The sequence below is a fragment of the Lupinus angustifolius genome, chromosome LG11, assembly GCF_001865875.1.
Source record: "Lupinus angustifolius cultivar Tanjil chromosome LG11, LupAngTanjil_v1.0, whole genome shotgun sequence".
NCBI classification, from domain to species: Eukaryota; Viridiplantae; Streptophyta; class Magnoliopsida; order Fabales; family Fabaceae; genus Lupinus; species Lupinus angustifolius.
The window spans coordinates 4,593,261-4,611,478 of NC_032019.1; the positions used below are offsets into that span (position 1 = coordinate 4,593,261).

General features: G+C 33.0%; 3 protein-coding genes and 1 long non-coding RNA gene across 5 annotated transcripts; 2 read left to right on the forward strand and 2 right to left on the reverse strand.

Moving 5' to 3' along the window:
• LOC109361346 (54S ribosomal protein L51, mitochondrial-like) lies at positions 876–4,186 on the forward strand. 2 transcript variants are annotated; one of them, XM_019606809.1, is made up of 4 exons: positions 876–1,011; positions 2,502–2,587; positions 3,604–3,710; positions 3,793–4,186. In XM_019606809.1, the coding sequence occupies exons 2-4, from the start codon at positions 2,508–2,510 to the stop codon at positions 3,963–3,965; spliced, it is 360 nt and encodes a 119-aa protein (XP_019462354.1). In that variant the 5' UTR covers positions 876–1,011; positions 2,502–2,507; the 3' UTR covers positions 3,966–4,186. The 2 variants fall into 2 exon arrangements, with proteins under 2 accessions (XP_019462354.1, XP_019462355.1); XM_019606810.1 differs by having other exon boundaries at positions 953–1,011; positions 2,508–2,587.
• On the reverse strand, positions 4,128–6,532 carry LOC109361345 (GDSL esterase/lipase 1-like). Its single transcript, XM_019606808.1, has 5 exons — positions 6,230–6,532; positions 6,019–6,140; positions 5,624–5,854; positions 5,266–5,521; positions 4,128–5,165 (listed from the first exon to the last, which is right to left on the reverse strand). The coding sequence occupies exons 1-5, from the start codon at positions 6,501–6,503 to the stop codon at positions 4,930–4,932; spliced, it is 1,119 nt and encodes a 372-aa protein (XP_019462353.1). The 5' UTR covers positions 6,504–6,532; the 3' UTR covers positions 4,128–4,929.
• On the reverse strand, positions 8,727–17,776 carry LOC109359036 (GDSL esterase/lipase 5-like). Its single transcript, XM_019603544.1, has 5 exons — positions 17,465–17,776; positions 17,154–17,275; positions 15,708–15,938; positions 9,288–9,543; positions 8,727–9,173 (listed from the first exon to the last, which is right to left on the reverse strand). Exons 1-5 carry the CDS (start codon positions 17,736–17,738, stop codon positions 8,926–8,928), a joined length of 1,131 nt encoding a protein of 376 aa, XP_019459089.1. The 5' UTR covers positions 17,739–17,776; the 3' UTR covers positions 8,727–8,925.
• Positions 16,782–16,952, forward strand: LOC109359037. Its single transcript, XR_002109025.1, has 3 exons — positions 16,782–16,792; positions 16,826–16,905; positions 16,936–16,952. It is a non-coding gene; the product is annotated as an uncharacterized LOC109359037 (long non-coding RNA).

The following is an 18,218-nucleotide window of genomic DNA, read 5'->3' on the forward strand; positions in this document are numbered from 1 at the left end:
TTTATTTAATTTAGTTTTATTTTATTAGGTAAATTTTTATATTTTAATTATTCAACAATGACTACTTGCATGTTTGTTAACTTGTTTTAAAGTAGGTATGACATTAAATTTTGTCCAATAAAATAATGTAGACATGCTAGTGTCCACTTAATTTTTATGAGCATTGTAAGTACAAATATATTGAGTTGGGTGACCATTTGTGCAATCTCTTAAGTTTTTAAAGCATGATATTAGGGTTTGTCCTTGCAATAGGGAAGTTCCATTTCAAGGGTTCATGTCTCAAATATAAATTAATATTTGACTCTCTGCTGGATAACAACCCAAGTCAATAGTAAATTAAAAAAATCACTATAATAAACAAAGTATTTGCTACATGAACAAAATTTAGTTTATTTTTATCGGGCACTTTTTTAATTTTTTACGGTATCACTACCCTGGCATCTAAGGGTGGTAGTAATATTATCTCACTTTATTTTGTTTCTAACAACTACAAGTTTTGTTTTATTTACATGATAAGCATCTAACTCAACAAAATGAAATTAATATGTCTCGTGATTTAGATATTGTCAAAATGAGAATGGAACTCTTGAAGTCATAAAACTCAGTCATTTGCTACTTGTACTAGTTATTGAATATAAATGTTGTTACTCTGAGAACATCGTTAATCTAGACATCTTATATAGGAAACACATTTTTTATCTTATAATATGTGTCACTTAATATATCATAATTTTAACCAGTCATTAAAATAATTAATAATTATATTTTTAACTTAAATATTTTTTTTTCTATACTTATGTACTAAGTGACATGAAATATAGATGTCCTCCTTCTTCCCACTTGTATGACTCGCCGATCATAAAGGCCTTTTGATATTGGGCTCATAATGTGGGCTATAATTTTATCAAACCATTTTTGATTGGTTTGGTTCTTCTTCTCACTCGCTTTTTGCTACGTTCATCTATTCTCACTTTCTCTTCGTCACAGCTCTTCTTCCTTCATTCTCACTTGGTAACCACCACTCCTTTTTTCCTTATAATTATTTGTTCAATTTTCAATTCTAAGTTATGTTCTGATATTTTTTGAGTTTTAATTTGTGATCGAGGGATCAAACAAGTACTACAAAAAAGCATTTTACGTTGGTTCAGCTTTGAGAAACGACTGAGTAAGTGAGAAATATGAACTTGATACATGTATCGCGAAATTATGACCTAAAGTGTGGATGCTAGATTTTTTATTTTTTTATATATATTTTTTATTTTAAATGAGTTTGTCCATTCATTGGGTACTGGCAATTGGCAAATGTAGTTTGCTGTGTTCTGGGATGCGTATAAACTGTTTGATAAAACGCCGAGGTCATATCCGAATGCTTGTGGTTTTTAATCATATCTGAATGCTTATAGAAGTCAATTAATTAGTATTAGTACTAACAGCATTTTCATTGGCATTTCATGAAAAAAGCGGTCGGGTTTTTCAATTTGTGGAATTCAACTAATTTTATAAGCTTAACATTTTTTGTTCAAAGCTGAAGCAGTGGGAATGGCCTTGTTAGTTTATATGGAGAGATTTGCATTGGTAACCTGTTTGGTTATGCCCAACACTTTGTTAGCCAGATGTCTGTGAGTAGGGTGGGTTCCGTGTAGCGAAAGATGTCTCCAGAGCTAATATCTTCATTTTTATTACTAAAGAAGATTTTTGTGGTAAATAAACACAGCATAATTAAGATGCAGTTTATCATCGTATGCTACTATCTTTATAAACTCTTTCTATCTCATCAGTTTTTCTTTATTTCAATATTTCCTGTTAACTATGAGCCCTTTTTGATTGTATTATTCTTTTTCCTTAGTTTTTCCTATATTAGATATTAAGTTAATAAACTTCTACCTATTTTAATGTTGATTGTGCTGTGATTAATGAGCACCGAGTTGTCCGAGCAGCACTGTCCCTTTCCCACTTTGGTATAACCTGTGTGTATATGAAAATGACAAATTCTTGCCCCTTGTCCACAGAGGACTATTTGTGTTTGAGGAGCTGTTTAGTGTAAAGTAATTTTAATTTATGAATGATGCTGCCCGGGGATGATCTGTATAAGTATATATCTCATTTTGATGTTGTCCTTCATACTTCATATATTTATAGGCCTGTTCAAAAATCTCAATTTGACCTCAAAACCTAATTAAAAAACTATGTTTAAATAACACTGCTTTGGTGCAAGGAATATAATATGAAACTAGTATTGGTATACCTTATTACATTTTAAAAGAAACCTATTTTAATGACAGGGTAATTAAAATTTATGTTGATGTGAATCATATAAAATTTTAATTTTGATAAAGAAATTTACAGCATCCTACTTTCGTTCTAGTGAAATGATCCGTTTACATATGCAGTTTCGTGTTGTTCTTTCTGCCACACAGAGTTTGCAGAGTTTCTCCTAATTTACCTACATTTCTCTGACACAGACACTTGTATTTTTCTGAAACCTTTTTCTTTTGTTTTAGGATCATATGGCTTTGCGAGGGGTTTGGCAACTTCAGAAGCTCATTGTCAGCTTTTCTGATTGGGGTGGAAGCAGCCGAGGTATAAGGTAAATCCAATTCTATATTCATTTCGTTATGTTCGTATTTATGTACTTAGGAACCTTAAAGTTTTGTTCCTTCTAGCTGGCTATTTTGGTTTACAGATTTTTGTTGGGAGTGTTGCATTTATTTGTTTATCGCATTGCAATTGGTCTTCGAGGATGTGTTTGGTGTTGGTAGTTTTAAAAGGACAGAGTTGAATGGTTGATATATGATATGTAATGTTCATCATGATTCTTTTATGATAATAATATAAAATATAATGATTATAATGCCTGGTATTCCTTCCAGGACTTAAGAATTGAGATTGTTCACTGTCTTTCTTACATATATCTTCTAATAATTACATGGTTTTAATTTGTTGGGAGTGTTGCATTTATTTGTTTATCGCATTGCAATTGGTCTTCGAGGATGTGTTTGGTGTTGGTAGTTTTAAAAGGACAGAGTTGAATGGTTGATATATGATATGTAATGTTCATCATGATTCTTTTATGATAATAATATAAAATATAATGATTATAATGCCTGGTATTCCTTCCAGGACTTAACAATTGAGATTGTTCACTGTCTTTCTTACATATATCTTCTAATAATTACATGGTTTTAATTTGACCTTTGTTCTCTGGAATAGATATTGAATTGTTTTGCCCATACTTGATTATTTTCTCCTTTATTTATAGACTTAATATTTGTTCTAAGAATTTTCTTACTAGTAAAATCTAAGTCGTATGCTTGTTCTAAGTCTACAATTATAGATGATATGATTTTATTCAAATAAGTGAAGTTTATATTGAGCATTTTTTAATAAAGAACCACAAATATTTTCACTTTGGACTGCTAAAAAAGTTTATGAATTACAAAATACAACTTGTTCTTGCTTGTATACTGCTCAAAGTCTCTCTACTTCTTGATAACCAAACTTGTCCTTCTGGTCGCCTTTACATTAATGCCTGGCCTACAGGCTTAGGAACCAGAATGTTATGAATAAGTATCTTTCTTCACTTTAATTTTAAATATTTGACAGGGCATTTATGGAGTCTAATTTGCCAGCATTTAAGGAGAAGAATCCTCAATTAGAGGTGGTTACTGAGCTAATTCGTGGTCGGCATCCACATCTTAAGGGTTTCTACAGTAAGATTCTTGTGACCACTTGTAACTTAATTACTAACTTTTCCCCCTTATTTGTAATTGATGATTCTCCTATGAAACGCAGAGAACAAAAATGAGCGAGTAATATGTGTGAAGAATATGGATCCAGAGGAGGTACTTCTGCATGCAACCAGGCTACGGGATTCATTGGGAAGGAAGGTATTAAAACTGAAGACAAGACACGTAGTCAAACACCCAAGTGTGCAAGGTACATGGACAACTGCTGTTAAATTTTAAGATGTAAAAACCAGGTGCCTGAAAAAGCTTTCCTTGTTGTAGTTCCAAATTTGTTATATTCTATCTGGGAAATTAGCCAATACTTCTAAACTTGCTAGTGTAAGTTATGATGCTGTGTGGCACAATGTTCCAGTATTTCAATAATTTAAACGGCCTTTTATGTTTGGTTTTCTCGTTTGTTCCCCATGATGAAGCTAATGAGAAATCATAGATAAAAGTAATTATTGGTTTCCTTTAAGTAGGTTAAACTTATTGCTTATTTTGGCCTTTATAGTGATTTGTCTGGTGGAGGTTGTGCTTGAGATTATTAAATTGTAATAATATTTATCAAATAGAGGGTGAGCTTTGATACAATGGTAAAGTTGTTGCCTTGTGACCAGGGTATACAGGTTCAAATCTTGTAAGCTCCTTATTTGCTTGCAGAGGTAAGACTATATACATTTATCATTCTCAGACTCTACCACGTGAGAGTCTCGTATACCAGAGTGCCCTTTTAATAATATCTATCAGATTCAAAATCATAGGAATTAAATGCTTGAAATTCTTTTGTCTTGGTAATCTTTTATCTTATGGTAGAGCCTTTGGTATATTTTCTTGTGCATACCTGCTTTATTATAGAATCACATTATATTATTAAAAGTCAAAATCTCTAAATAAAAAAACAAACGCTGAAGGCTATATAAGAGTACTCTAAATAAAAATACTCTTGACCTCCCAATTCTCTATCTCTCTCTTTCTAATGTATTTCTACCAGAGCACCAGCAAAGTTAACTGTCTGTAATTAGTTCACCAAAAATAATAACAAATTCCAATCATGAATGACTTTACATTTTTATGAAAGTTTATTCAATTTAATTAGACCATATAGAAAAGCACATGCATTAGCTTTTATATGTTAACTTCATTCACAGTGAATTGGATTGGTTTAGGTGGTATCTTCTACTTGGCTTTATATTGATAGTGTTCAACCTTCATATAGTTCTCTGAGATTGTAAGGTCCTGCAACATTGTGATCTCCATTCCACATCAACTCAGCAATTTGCTGATAGGTTTTTTCTGTTGGATGAACAGCGTCAAATATTACATATTCTTCAACATTCTCACATAATTCATATTCTTTCACACTTCTTTTCCCTCCACAGCTTTGAAATCCTCTGTAAGGACCCCCACCACAACATCCTATATTTCCTTCCTTGAAGCCTATTAAACATTCAAGAAAATATATATTACCAATTATATGTTCATATCCTGATCAAATTAAGCTTACAAGTTTCTTTGGGGTTGGGATGAGAAGTAATACCATATTTTGAAGGACTGTTCATCCTTTCATTATAAGAAGTGTAGAAATCCATATATGAATACTTAAATCCTTTTAGTTGTGTGTTTAGTTTTTGGAGGACTTTCCTGAGTGCCCCATTGTGTAGTTGCGCCAATTCCATTGCCCCTTCAACACAGCCATCTTTATCTGCTGGCATAAGTGCTTTCAGTACAGGTAGACATCCCAAAGGTGGCACATTTAGAAATCCAAATTGTCGCCCTCCTTTCTCATATATTTCCTATAAAATAAAAACCTTAGTTAATAATAAACCAGACAAATTAAGTTACATCAATTTTGAATCAGTTAACTTAAAATCTCATATCTTAGTTTAGGAGCATACTTGGATCACAGTGGTCAGGTTCCCTATTACCATGTTAACATATTCTTTTATAGGGTGCTTTTGTAGCATGGTGGAATTAGAAATGAAAGGTACAAGGTAATCGTTGCTTCCTATGCTAAACAAGTAGGTAGCTTTGGATACCAATCTCCCACCTTCTGCATCTCCTAATTTCTGCTTCACCAATCTCTCAATTTCAATGAAATATTTGAGTTGGGTTTTAAGGTCTATCACCTGAAGCATAGGAAAACAAGTGATGAAACAAACATGTCAATCACTAATTATTCAGTACTAGATTCAGCAATACTATGGCTGTATCACCTAAGTACAATTTTTTGAGCAAATATAGTTCATAATTAGAATTTTTCAATGTCTAATTAAGCTGAAGGATCTCACACCAGTCCTTGATTGGTTTCAGCTAGAGCGCCAGCACCAGCTGATGCAAAATTTGCTCCATCAGTATACTGATGATTACCAGGTTGTAAGTGTGGTGGAATAAATGGCATGTTTGCATATTCAACTGTAAAAGAGGTTCAATATTGTCAATGCGAGACAACACAATAATTCAAGCTTAAATTAAACATAAAAGAGACTAAATGTCAGACTAACCAATAAAATCTGGGATCAAACGTCCATCAGAAGGCCTTCCAGTGGGGTACTTAAAGAAAGTCTCCCCATATGGCAAAAAATTTGCTTGCATGTCTGTTGTAGTGTTGATATAGTTGTTGTTTCCAACATCAAACACTGAATCTCCAAATATGAATAGTGCAACATGCTCCTCTGCCAGACAAAAGCCATGGCAAAGGGTTGCTATATAAAGCTTTGTATACAAAATCAGGAAACAAATTTTAATCCTTGAACTTTTCATTCTGAACTTGTGCATCTCTCATCAGGTAGCTGCTGCTATATATATACAGAGTGCAAATTATGCAAATGAAAGGACCAATTGATAGAGTGCAGATTATGCAATCTATCAATACCACTATGAAATTATTCTACTCATAAGAAAAACATAAACTAAGAAGATAATAAAAAAGTAAATTCTTCATTTTTGATTGCTTTTCTTATGGATGGGCAATATCATATTTAAAGAGAATGGAGAAAACATAATACGATGATGACCCTAGAAGTGACATCATCTTACAACACTAGAACATTCTAGAAATACTAATGTAATATCAACTATTTAATTAAATCTAAATAATCAACTATTATATTCTACCATATTCCTTTTCTCTTGAATTTCATAACAATGATCATACTAAATATCCTATCAGATTGTAAGTGTCAGCTTTCAAAATGGACCCCAGAATTAGTTTTCATCAAAGGCTGCTTGCTTATTTATGCCATTACGTAGAGTTTTTACACCATTTTCTTATGATCACCATGAGATTTTCGACACGTACCATAGGTTCTTTCTCCATCTATATATATAATGAACGTAATATATATGCATCGACAGTATAAAGTTTTAAATATAGTTAGTATTTTATTCATCCTTCATTCAAATTTTTTGTTTGAAAGTCAACGATAATCGAAAATAAATGACAGGTGATATAATGAATCCAATAATAGTATAAAAAACTCTTACATCATCTTGTATATATCATTTTCTCTATAATTCTAGTAAAGTTATCAGCCCATATTCAACTTTTACTAGTCATATTAACAAAAAATTAACTTTTACTAGTCAAGAAGATGGTACTCATCGTGTATTTAGGTGTACAGCTGATCCTATCATTCAATTTTAGACTGTCTAAGGTACTTGTCAATCATCCCTATGAGATTATATCTAGCATCTTCTATAATTTTCATAAACTTCTATATTTCTTTATTACTTGAACATATGTGTATTTGCCAGACTATAATTTATATGAATAATGATCTTTTCTATTACTGAAAAAGTAAGTGTATGTTTCTCTCTTTTGTTTTTAATAACAAAATTGTGATTTTGAATTTATGTTGGTTTTCCACTTTGTTTGTTTGATATTTTTTGTGTATTCATCTCATACTTTTAAGTTTCAACTTTTGCTACTTCATCACACTATTTAACTTAATGCACGTTGACCATAAAAATGTAACAATACCCGATTTAAAAAAAAAAAATTATAGGGAAAAAGTCATAATAACTAATAAAACATAAGGACTGCACAGCCCAAATACAAATAGTGGACTAAAACAAAAGAATATGCGGCATATATAGTTGAGCTACTGTTAATGAAAGTGGAAGCCATGTTTGTTTTCAAGAATTCCTTAACAGTAAAGTGGAACTTGTCTGATAGTGTTACAAATAGAACTCAATGCATGGGCAGAAAGAACAACAAATACAAGCAATTCAAGTTCACATAGTGAGAAATAGAGAGTAATGAGAAATTTAAAGAGTACATTGTGTATACATTCGGAATTTTGTGTACACTATATTTAGTATCTCTAGATAAAACAGTGCAGACATGATATAATTATTCTTTAATATGGTAAATTATTTTAGGAGTCTGTCCAATAGTTTTTGCATGCAAGGATGAATGCTATTGCCTTAATCTAGATTTTTGCTTGCAAGCATGAATCCTATCTCACAGCAACCACTGATGCTGCTAATTCCAGTTCCAATCATATATATAATGCATACAATCATGTAGTATAATCAATGTGACCATTTATTTTATTTTATTTAAAGAGCTATATGTTAAACTAATATTAGATAGGATAATAAACTTAAACATTTTTGAACGACATAGGTAATTATTAAAGTTGAACAGTATAAAATAAGAAAGTGAAAGTCTATGTTTACATTGTTCTGTTGCCTTGACTCACACTGTGGAGAAGGCATGTAAAATAGACATTTTAAATGACTTAAGTTTAATATGTATTTTAGAAAGTTTTATTCCAACTTATTTACAAAAAAAAAAATCTAGTCTAATATAGATTATTATAGGTTAGATAATAGGCTACTAGTAGATTATTTAATTTGTTTCCAACATTAACTAAATTTGCAGGTAAGAAATAGTTTAATAGTCTTGTTATTTGTATTTAGTGACTTTTAATTTAAGGGGAGGATAAAATTAAGTCTATTGGTTAATGTTATATATATATTCTCCTAACGAATACTCTAAAAGATCAGCACTAAATAAAGCAAATATTCAATGAAAAAGTAGATTAACATGTTTTCTTGAAACTAAAAAACATTAAGAAAGAATCTCTCACAAGTAAGATGGCTTTTAAGAGAATATATTAGGAAGACACTTAATTATTCTTCTATATTTTTCAGGGGTAAGAAAGTGATGATAATAAATAAGAAAGCAAATTAATCATGAGGCTTGGAAGAGATCTCTGATAGTGTAAGGCCCTAGAATATGAGAGTTGGTTCTTGTATAACCCCACATCCGAAAAGCTAATTGTTTGTAAGCACTTTCTGTAAGATGGTAAGAATCCCAATACAAATATTCATTCGGTTTGTCACATAACTCAAATCTTTTATCCCCTCTTTTCCCTCCACAATTGTACTTTCCTCTAAATGCTCCCCATCCACAACATGCTGATTTTCCTTCCTTCAAACCTTTATCAAATGATTAACCATACTTTAAATTATTAACATGAAAACCATAAGGCTAACCATATTCTAACCATCATCATGGGTATTTAGAATTATAATGGAACATTAAAGACTTACCATATTTTAAGGGTTGGTTCATCATTTGAGTGACATCAGCTTTGAAATCATATAGAGAAAATTTAAAACCCTTTAGTTGTTTCTCCAATTGTAAAAGAATCACGGATAGAGCTTTGTTATGTAGAGTTGCAAGGGATGAAAGTTCATGTACGCAACTATCATTTCTTTCTGATTGAAATATTTTTGTGCCTGGAAGACAACCTAAGGGTGGCACATTCATGAACACAAATTTTCTTGCTCCTCCATTATATATTTGCTGCAAAGACAACATAAAGGTATTCTTAACGTGATAAATTTCCATGAAAGTGAAAACATTTCTAAGTGTTGGGAATCTTCCCTAATTGATGTGGAAGCAAGATCAATGAATTTTAGTATATGAACTATAGAATAATTCAATGATGGTTATTCCAAGGTCTTGGAATTATTCCTTGAGTCTTGAGAATTATGAAGTATAACTTAGAAAGTTGGAGTAACACTTTTTAAAATATCTTGAAAAGTATGACAACAATTAATCCTCCACTATGTCTTTCTGATAGAGTCTTCATCCCCTTCACTATATATATATAGGGGACTTGTGAAGAAGAAATACAACAAACAAGTGAGATAAACAACATAGAGAGAAAGTGAGAGAGTTTATATCCACATAATGTGAGATTTGTATTCCTATTGAGATACTAGAGAGTTTGTATTTTCATCCTTTTTTGTTGACATTGAGTGTTATCGTCTTTGTAAGAGAAAGTCAAATATTGTAATCCTACTTTCTATAGTGGAGATATTTTCTGGACTAGGTCCCATGGTTGTTTCCTTCTCACATTGAGGAGGTTTTTCCATGTTAAAATTCTTGGTGTTATTTTTCTACTATTCTCTATTTTCTTTATCCACTTGCTGCTTTCAAAAGTGGTCATTTTGCATCACACAAAGGAGGGAAATTGGTTCTGAATTTTCCAACAGTGGTATTAGAGCTCTCAGGTTCATTCGGGGAGCATAGCCTGTATAGTCCAAGATGGAAGGAGCCACTAATATCGTATTTGATGGAGATATGTTCAAGTTGACAACTGATAACTATTCCTATTGGAAGCCCATGATGGAGGATCATTTATATTGCAAGGATATGCATGAGCCTATTTCTTGCAAAGATAAGTCAGAAGATAAGGGTGATAGAGATTGGGAGGTTTCGAATTGCAAAGTTGTTGCAATGATTCGGAAGTATATTGTTAGAAGTTTATTTCAGCTTGTGTCCACATACACAAATGCTTATGAGTTGTGGTCGAAACTTGAATCTATGATTCAAAAAGAAAACTCCTAGAAATAAAGCATCCCTTGTCAGAAGGCTGGTGAAACTCGACTACAAAGATGGTCAGAGCATGATAAAGCACTTGAATTCATTCAAGGGTCTTGTCAATCAATTGACAAAGATATATGATGAGTTGCAAGCACTTATGCTACTAAGTTCGTTGCTTGAAAACTGGGATACATTGGTGGTCACGCTCAACAACTTAGTCCCTGATGGGAAGGTCTCAATGGACACTGTTTCAGACAGTCTATTGAATGAAGAATCCAGAATGAAAGAATGGAGTACATCCTTCCACTCTGAAGCAAATATTATAGAGAGACGTTGAAGAAGTGAAACTCATGGGAGGAATGAATCTCGTAGAAGAAGCAAAAGCAAATTCAGAGGTTGCCCTCAATCTCGCCCGAGGTCAATAATATGTTATTATTGTAGTAAAGAAGGACATAAAAAATCTAAATGCAGGTCCTTAAAGAGAGACGAGAAAGCTAGAAATGTCCATGAAAATTTAGTTGATCCAAGGAAAAATGGTCATAAGTCTACCATAGTCATCGCCGTAGATGATGATGTTCTCCTCATTGGAGAAGACAATTACCTAAATGTTGTATATGGTGATTCTTCTTGGATCGTTGACTCCAGTGCTTCTTTCCATGTAAGTTCACATGAAGGTTTCTTCTCAAACTACAAGAAAGGTAATTATGGTACTGTGAAAATGGGAAACCATGTTACTAGCAAAATTGCGGGAATTGGTGATATTGTGCTGCTAACAGACACATGAGGAAAGCTTATACTGAAGGAAGTGAGACATGTCCCAAATATGCGTCTCAACCTTATCTCAATGGGTAAGTTGGATGATGTTGGTTTTGTAAGCCACTTTGGTGCTGGAAAGTGGAAACTAGCAAAAGGCAACCTCGTTATTGCTAGAGGCTCAAAGGAAGGATCTTTGTACATTATTCAATGAGGAATTTGTTCTGGAGAAGCAAATGTTGCTACCGACTCCAAAGATCTTTGACATAGGCGATTGGGGCACATGAGTGAGAATGCACTTCAGATTCTCGCCAAAGACCACCTTCCAAGTATAAAAGGTCAAATTTTATATTCATGTACAGATTGTCTTTATGGTAAACAACATAGAATCAATTTTCAGAGAACAGACAATCCCTCACGAAGAGAAGAAGTACTTGAATTGGTGCATTCAGATTTTTATGCACCATCTGAAAGATCTCTTGGAGAAGCCTACTACTTTGTCACATTCATAGACAATCACTCGAGAAGAGTATGAGTGTACTTGTTGAAAAGCAAAGATCAAGTACTATCAGCATTCAAAGAGTTCCATGCACTAGTAGAACGTGAGACTGGGAAGAAGTTGAAGTGTCTGAAAGCAGACAATGGTTGAGAGTATCGTGGTCCATTTGAAGCCTATTGCAAGGCTTTTGGTATCAGATTGGAGAAGACACCACCAAAGACTCCTTAGTTGAATGAAGTAGCTGAGAGAATGAACCACACAATTGAAGAGAAGATCAGATGCATGTTGCAAGATGTCAATCTCCCCAAGTCTTTCTGAGATGAAGCAGTGAAGACTGCAGTGGATCTCATAAATCGAACACCTTCAAGACCCATGAACGAAGAAATTCCAGAAAAAGTATGGTAGAAGAAGACATCCTTCAACCACCTGAGAGTATTCGGATGCAGAGCCTTCGCTCACATTCCAAAAGATGAGAGAAATAAGTTGGATGCTAAGACCAAAGAGTGCATTTACCTTGGGTCTCCAAAAGATGAATTTGGGTATAGACTATAGGATCCGATAAACAAGAAAATTGTGAGAAGCAGAAATGTTGTGTTCTTTGAGGATCAGATGATCAAAGATGTTCAGAAGAAAAGCCAGTGCAAGTCCAAAATTTGCATTGATTCAGGGGGAGAGGTTCATCAACAAACAGATCTTGATCATCAGATAGATCTAGAACAAATAGACCAACATGCAAATTCCGCTCACACAGAACTTGACCAGATTAATGAAGAGTCAGATCATGAGGAAGTAGTGGTAGACACACCAATGCATAAAGAACCCGAGCTAGTGGAGCATCAAATGCAAGTTGAACTGAGGCGCTCCGGAAGAAGCAGAATACCTTCTTCAAGGTAACCTCGAGAAGATTATATCACATTGACAGATAATGGTGAACCTGAAGACTTCTCAAAAGCTATACAGACATCTGATAAAGAAGAGTGGATTAAAGCCATGAAAGATGAGATGAACTCGTTATATGAGAACCACACTTATGATTTGGTTGAGTTGCCCAAAGGAAGAAAAACCTTGGGAAAAAAGGGTTTATAGGCTTAAAGTTGAAGAAGGAAGCTCAAGACCAAGGTACAAAGCTCAGATTGTTGTGAAAGGATGCAATCAGAAGAAAGAAATTGATTTTGATGAGATATTCTCACCAGTGGTGAAGTATTCCTTCATAAGAGTAGCATTGGGTCTAGCAGCTAGCCTAGACTTAGATGTTGAACAACTTGATGTCAAAACAACTTTCTTACATGGAAACATCAAAGAAGAAATCTATATGGAGCAACTAGAAGGTTATGAAGAACCAGGCAAGGAACACTTAGTGTGTCGTCTGAATAAGAGTTTATATGGTCTAAAAGAAGCCCTGAGACAGTGGTACAAGAAGTTTGAATCCTTCATGACCAAATACAGTTTCAAGAAGACAACTGGTGATCATTGTGTATTCATTAAAAGGTATGAAGATGGAAACTTTATTATCCTCCTCTTATATGTTGATGATATGTTAATTATTAGGCGTGACAAGACCAAGATTGTTGGTTTGAAGAATGCTTTAAGCAAGTCTTTTGCTATGAAAGACTTGGGTCTTACAAAGCAGATCCTTGGAATAAGGATAATCATAGATCGTTCCAAGAAGTTGTTATGGTTATCACAAGAGAAGTATATTGAGAAAGTTCTCAAGAGATTCAACATGGATAAGGCAAAGCCTGTTAGTGTTACACTTACTGGACATTTCAAGATAACAACAATGCAATGTCCAACTAGTGATGAAGAAAGGAAAGAAATGAGCAGAATGTCTTATTCCTATGTGGTAGGAAGCTTAATGTATATTATGATTTGTACAAGACCAGATATTACACACGCAGTTGGAGTTGTGAGTCGGTTCTTGTCCAATCCCAGCAAAGAGCATTGGAATGCAGTAAAGTGGATATTGAGATATATGAGGGGAACTAGCAAAAGATGTTTATGCTTTGATAATGAAGATCCTATGTTAGTTGGGTACACGAATGCTGACATGGCTGGAGATGTAGATTCCAGAAAATCCACATCAACTTATCTAACTACTTTTGCAGAGGGAGTTGTATCTTGGCAATCCAAGTTACAGAGATGTGTTGCATTATCAACAACTGAAGCAGAATATATTGCAGCATCTGAAGTTGGCAGGGAGATAAAATATATGAAAACCATCTTGCATGAGTTGGGTCATGTTCAAGATAGATATGTTTTGCACTATGATAACCAAAGTGCAATTCACCTAGCTAAGAATCCTATGTTTCATTCTCGGACAAAGCACATTGATTATCATTATCATTGGATAGAAATGCTTTGGAGGATGGTGAGTTGCAGCTAGAGAAAATCCATACAGATGATAACTGGTCTGACATGATGACCAAGACAGTTTCACTTAAGAAGCTAACAGACTGTTGCAGAGGTGCAGGACTGGTGACACCCATCAATTAATTCAGGAAGAGGGCGATTTGTTGGGAATCCTTCCTGATTGATGTGGAAGCAAGACCAATGAATCTTGGTAGATGAACCATTGAATAATTCAATGATGGCTATTCTAAGGTCTTGAAATTGAGGAAGAGATATAACAAGCAAGTGAGAAAAAACAACATAGAGAGAAAGTGAGAGAGTTTATATCCACATAATGTGAGATTTGTATTCCTAGTAAGATACTACAGAGTTTGTATTTCCATCCTTTTTGGGTGAGATTGAGTATTATCCTCTTTGTAAGAGAGAGACAAATATTGTAATCCTACTTTCTATAATAGAGATATTTTCTGGATTAGGTCCCGTGGTTGTTTCCTTCTCACATTGTGGGGGTTTTACCACGTTAAAAATCTTGGTGTTATTCTTCTCTATTTTCTTTATCCACTTGCCGCTTCCGTAAGTGCCCATTTTGCATCACACAAAGGAGAGAAATTTGTTCTGAATTTCCCAACAATAAGCAATGCTTAATTTTAGTTTTTGAGGATCCATTTAGATGAGATCATGTCGAATCAGATTACTCTTCTAGATAATGAAATTGTTGTTTTTGCTCTTAGTTTTATGAATAGAAGTGTCATGTTATTATATTTTAGTCACGTTATTTTTTTTTTCCTTTTTTTGATGAACTTCTCTCTGGAGTAGTAGAGATGATCCTCAATAGGGATGACAAAAAAATTCGTACCCGTACGGGTACGAGTCACAAATGGGTGTCTGCTGGTTTTATAAACGGGTTTTTAAAAATACTCGTAGTGTATACGGGCGGGTATAGGTGTTATGGTACCCGTGTCCGCGGATACCCGTTATATTTAATTAAAATAAGAAGTACATTATTCTAACATTCATTATACTATGTACATTTTTCCTTTTACTTTATTTACATATTTTATTGAGTTTGGTGGTGAAACACCCTACAAATATTATTACATGTGTAGAAACACATATTTTTACAAAGAAAATATATACTTTTGTTAAGGAAATGAGAACAAAAAATCACATTTGAAACATAATAGAAATAAAAAATTAAAATTTAATTTATATTATTGGAAACCCGCGGGTACCTAGAAATACTCGTACGGGTACGAATAAGTATGAGTAATGCTCTCCTATTTTAAAATGGTTAGCGGGTAGCTATTACCCATGTCCACCCGTACATGTTGTCATCCCTAATCCTCATCCATTGTATTCTATACCATAGAAGATTAGCAAACGGAAATTAAGAATTTTATCTAGCCCCATGTTGAAAGAAGAAACTCAAAGATATGCAAGATTACCATAATCTATAATTAATATTAATAATTGTATATATTTTAAACTACTTTAAATGAATAGAGATATAAATAAATAAATAATGGAAGACATGTACCTGGATAATGGAACTCAAGTTACCAATGACGGTGGCAACATATTCTGAGTGAGAGGGATTCTTAAGAAAATCAGAAGCAGTCAAGAATGGGAAAAGGTAATCGTTAGTTCCAATGCTAAACATGTACACAGCCGTTGATACCAAGTTTTCAGCTTCAGAACTGCTTAACTTGTCCCTCAACCCACTCACAACTTTGTTGAAGTTTATTGCTTGTGTTTTCAGGGATATTACCTGAAACAATTACAAACTCTATTCATTAAAAAAAATTGTTATAAAATAACTTAAAATCATGATCAATAAGTATATTTTTTTGCTAAGTGTTCAACTACCATCCAATACTAGAGATAATTCTATCTATTAAAATGACTCCGTGTAAAAAATGGACAAAAAATACATTTATGAAGGACTACTCCTCAAATCAATTATTAATCCTTTCTTTCTTCAAAAGTTTTTCAAAAATACTCTTTCATATTGGAAAATGATATCTCATTATACAAATCCTCACTACCATGATAAAAGTAAAATTTACATTTTTTCCATTGAATCATAATTTTTATTGTCACACTGCATCTGAAGTTTTCGGGGTACATGTTTTTATGAAGAAATTACTCTTCAGATCCTCCTATTTAACATAGCAATTCCCATTAATTATTTATTCCATTGGTGGGCCATGGAACTTCAAGGATCACATATTTGTTGTGTTATGAGTCCAAAGACTTCAATGTTCCAAAAAGTAAAATAGTCAACGAAAATGCACTGCACTACTCTACCAGTGGTTTGAATCACAGTTTTACTTGATGTTTGACATATTCCGCATGGATGCAAAGAGAGACTAGTCTGATGAGTAAACTTAGACAATTAATATAGATTTATTAATGGACTTCAATGATTGATATCACTCTATAACAATATTAGTTATGATTAAATAATAAAAATTACATCAATCTAAGATAATTTAAAGTAAATGTAAGTACAAGCATGAGTGAGTATATATAACATTTTTTCTAAAATAAAGCAGCACTAAATCCTTAATCAATTAAGCTGGCGAAAGATGAACTTGGTGTGCTAGCTATTTTCACTCTATGGTTTGGTGACATGCATGTAATCGGGTTAATTAGTCATTACAATATACAGTAGTCACTTTTTCACCGCACAATTTTCCACCAAATTATCTCTACATTTTTTTATTTCTACACGTGTTACCAAAAACTAATATAAAAATCAAAAGACAACTAAAAATTATTAAGGGTTCTTTAATATTATATACAAGGTTCCTCTAATATAGGAATAGAGATTATCTATCTCCAACAATGTCTCATACTAATGATATATTGTTATATAAACAAAAAGAAATTTTTAAAAATAAAAAGTAATATTCTAATTGGCTTGGGACATAGAATAAGACATCATTCGTGATATGTGATATTTGTTAACATAGATACTTACCGAGCCTTGAAAAGTTTGAACAAGAGCACCTGCTCCACCAGACGCAAAATTCACTCCACTGTTGTATTGGATGTTACCAGGTTGCATAAATGGTGGAATCAATGGCAGATTTGCATATTCGGCTACAAAAGCATACAACATATAACACAAGGCACATCAACAAATCATGAAATATGTATATGCTTACTCTAACAGGAACAACACAGCATGATATATGTAACTAATTAATTAATTAAAACCAAAATGGATTAATTGGTACAAGACTCAAGACATAACTATAAAGCATAATAAAAGTTGCAAATAAATCTTACCAATAAAATCTGATACCAAACGGCCATCAGAGAATCTCCCGGTTGGGAACTTGAAATAGGTTATCCCATAAGGCCAAAAATTTGCTTGGTCAAGTGTTGTTGTGTTGATGTAATTGTTATTCCCTGCATCTAAGAAAGAATCACCAAAAATGAACAAAGCAACTTGCTTGCTGCTTCTATCACTGGAATTGGTTCCATGGGTATGAAATACAAGAGCTAGAAACAACACAAGGAAGAAGGTAAACCCTGCTAGATTGGCCATGGTGAACTTCATCAAATAATCTCAATTTATCTTTTAAGTTCGTATAAGACATATATAGTTGACCCATATATAATACAAGTAAGAGTGTAATATATATGGACTCTCAATTTAAAAATTTATATGCAGTCATCCTCCATTGTTTATTTTTTTGAATAATAAATAATAATAAAATATAAATGATAAATAATATATAAAACTTATATATTATTTGTTATATAATTAATGGGCTTGTTTCTATGAGAAAGGACAGCATGTGCTTATTAATTTTTAGACATAGCCGATGCAAATTGACTGGTATAAATGTTTGATTTGAATATTCTGTCGACTGCCGTCCTCATTATTTGATAGATTAATTTTGTTGTTTTCTAATTTTGAATATCTAGATCAAAAAATAAAAACCTCTTTTTTAGCAAAAAAATAAAACTTTAAAATATATAATTTATTAATATTTATCCCCTTACTTTTAACAAAAAGAAATCGACTAGATATTTT

Bases quoted from the DNA above. Each gene is read 5' to 3' on its own strand.
- LOC109361346 (XM_019606809.1), top strand. From the start codon at position 2,508: ATGGCTTTGCGAGGGGTTTGGCAACTTCAGAAGCTCATTGTCAGCTTT. The intron at 2,588-3,603 runs GTAAATCCAATT...AATATTTGACAG, and splicing joins GGAAGCAGCCGAGGTATAAG to GGCATTTATGGAGTCTAATT. The intron at 3,711-3,792 runs GTAAGATTCTTG...TATGAAACGCAG, and splicing joins ACATCTTAAGGGTTTCTACA to AGAACAAAAATGAGCGAGTA.
- LOC109361345 (XM_019606808.1), bottom strand. From the start codon at position 6,503: ATGCACAAGTTCAGAATGAAAAGTTCAAGGATTAAAATTTGTTTCCTG. The intron at 6,141-6,229 runs GTTAGTCTGACA...CCTCTTTTACAG, and splicing joins TTTGATCCCAGATTTTATTG to TTGAATATGCAAACATGCCA. The intron at 5,855-6,018 runs GTGTGAGATCCT...CCTATGCTTCAG, and splicing joins CTGAAACCAATCAAGGACTG to GTGATAGACCTTAAAACCCA.
- LOC109359036 (XM_019603544.1), bottom strand. From the start codon at position 17,738: ATGAAGTTCACCATGGCCAATCTAGCAGGGTTTACCTTCTTCCTTGTG. The intron at 9,544-15,707 runs GTACATGTCTTC...TTGTCTTTGCAG, and splicing joins ACTTGAGTTCCATTATCCAG to CAAATATATAATGGAGGAGC. The intron at 9,174-9,287 runs GTAAGTCTTTAA...CATTTGATAAAG, and splicing joins GAACCAACCCTTAAAATATG to GTTTGAAGGAAGGAAAATCA.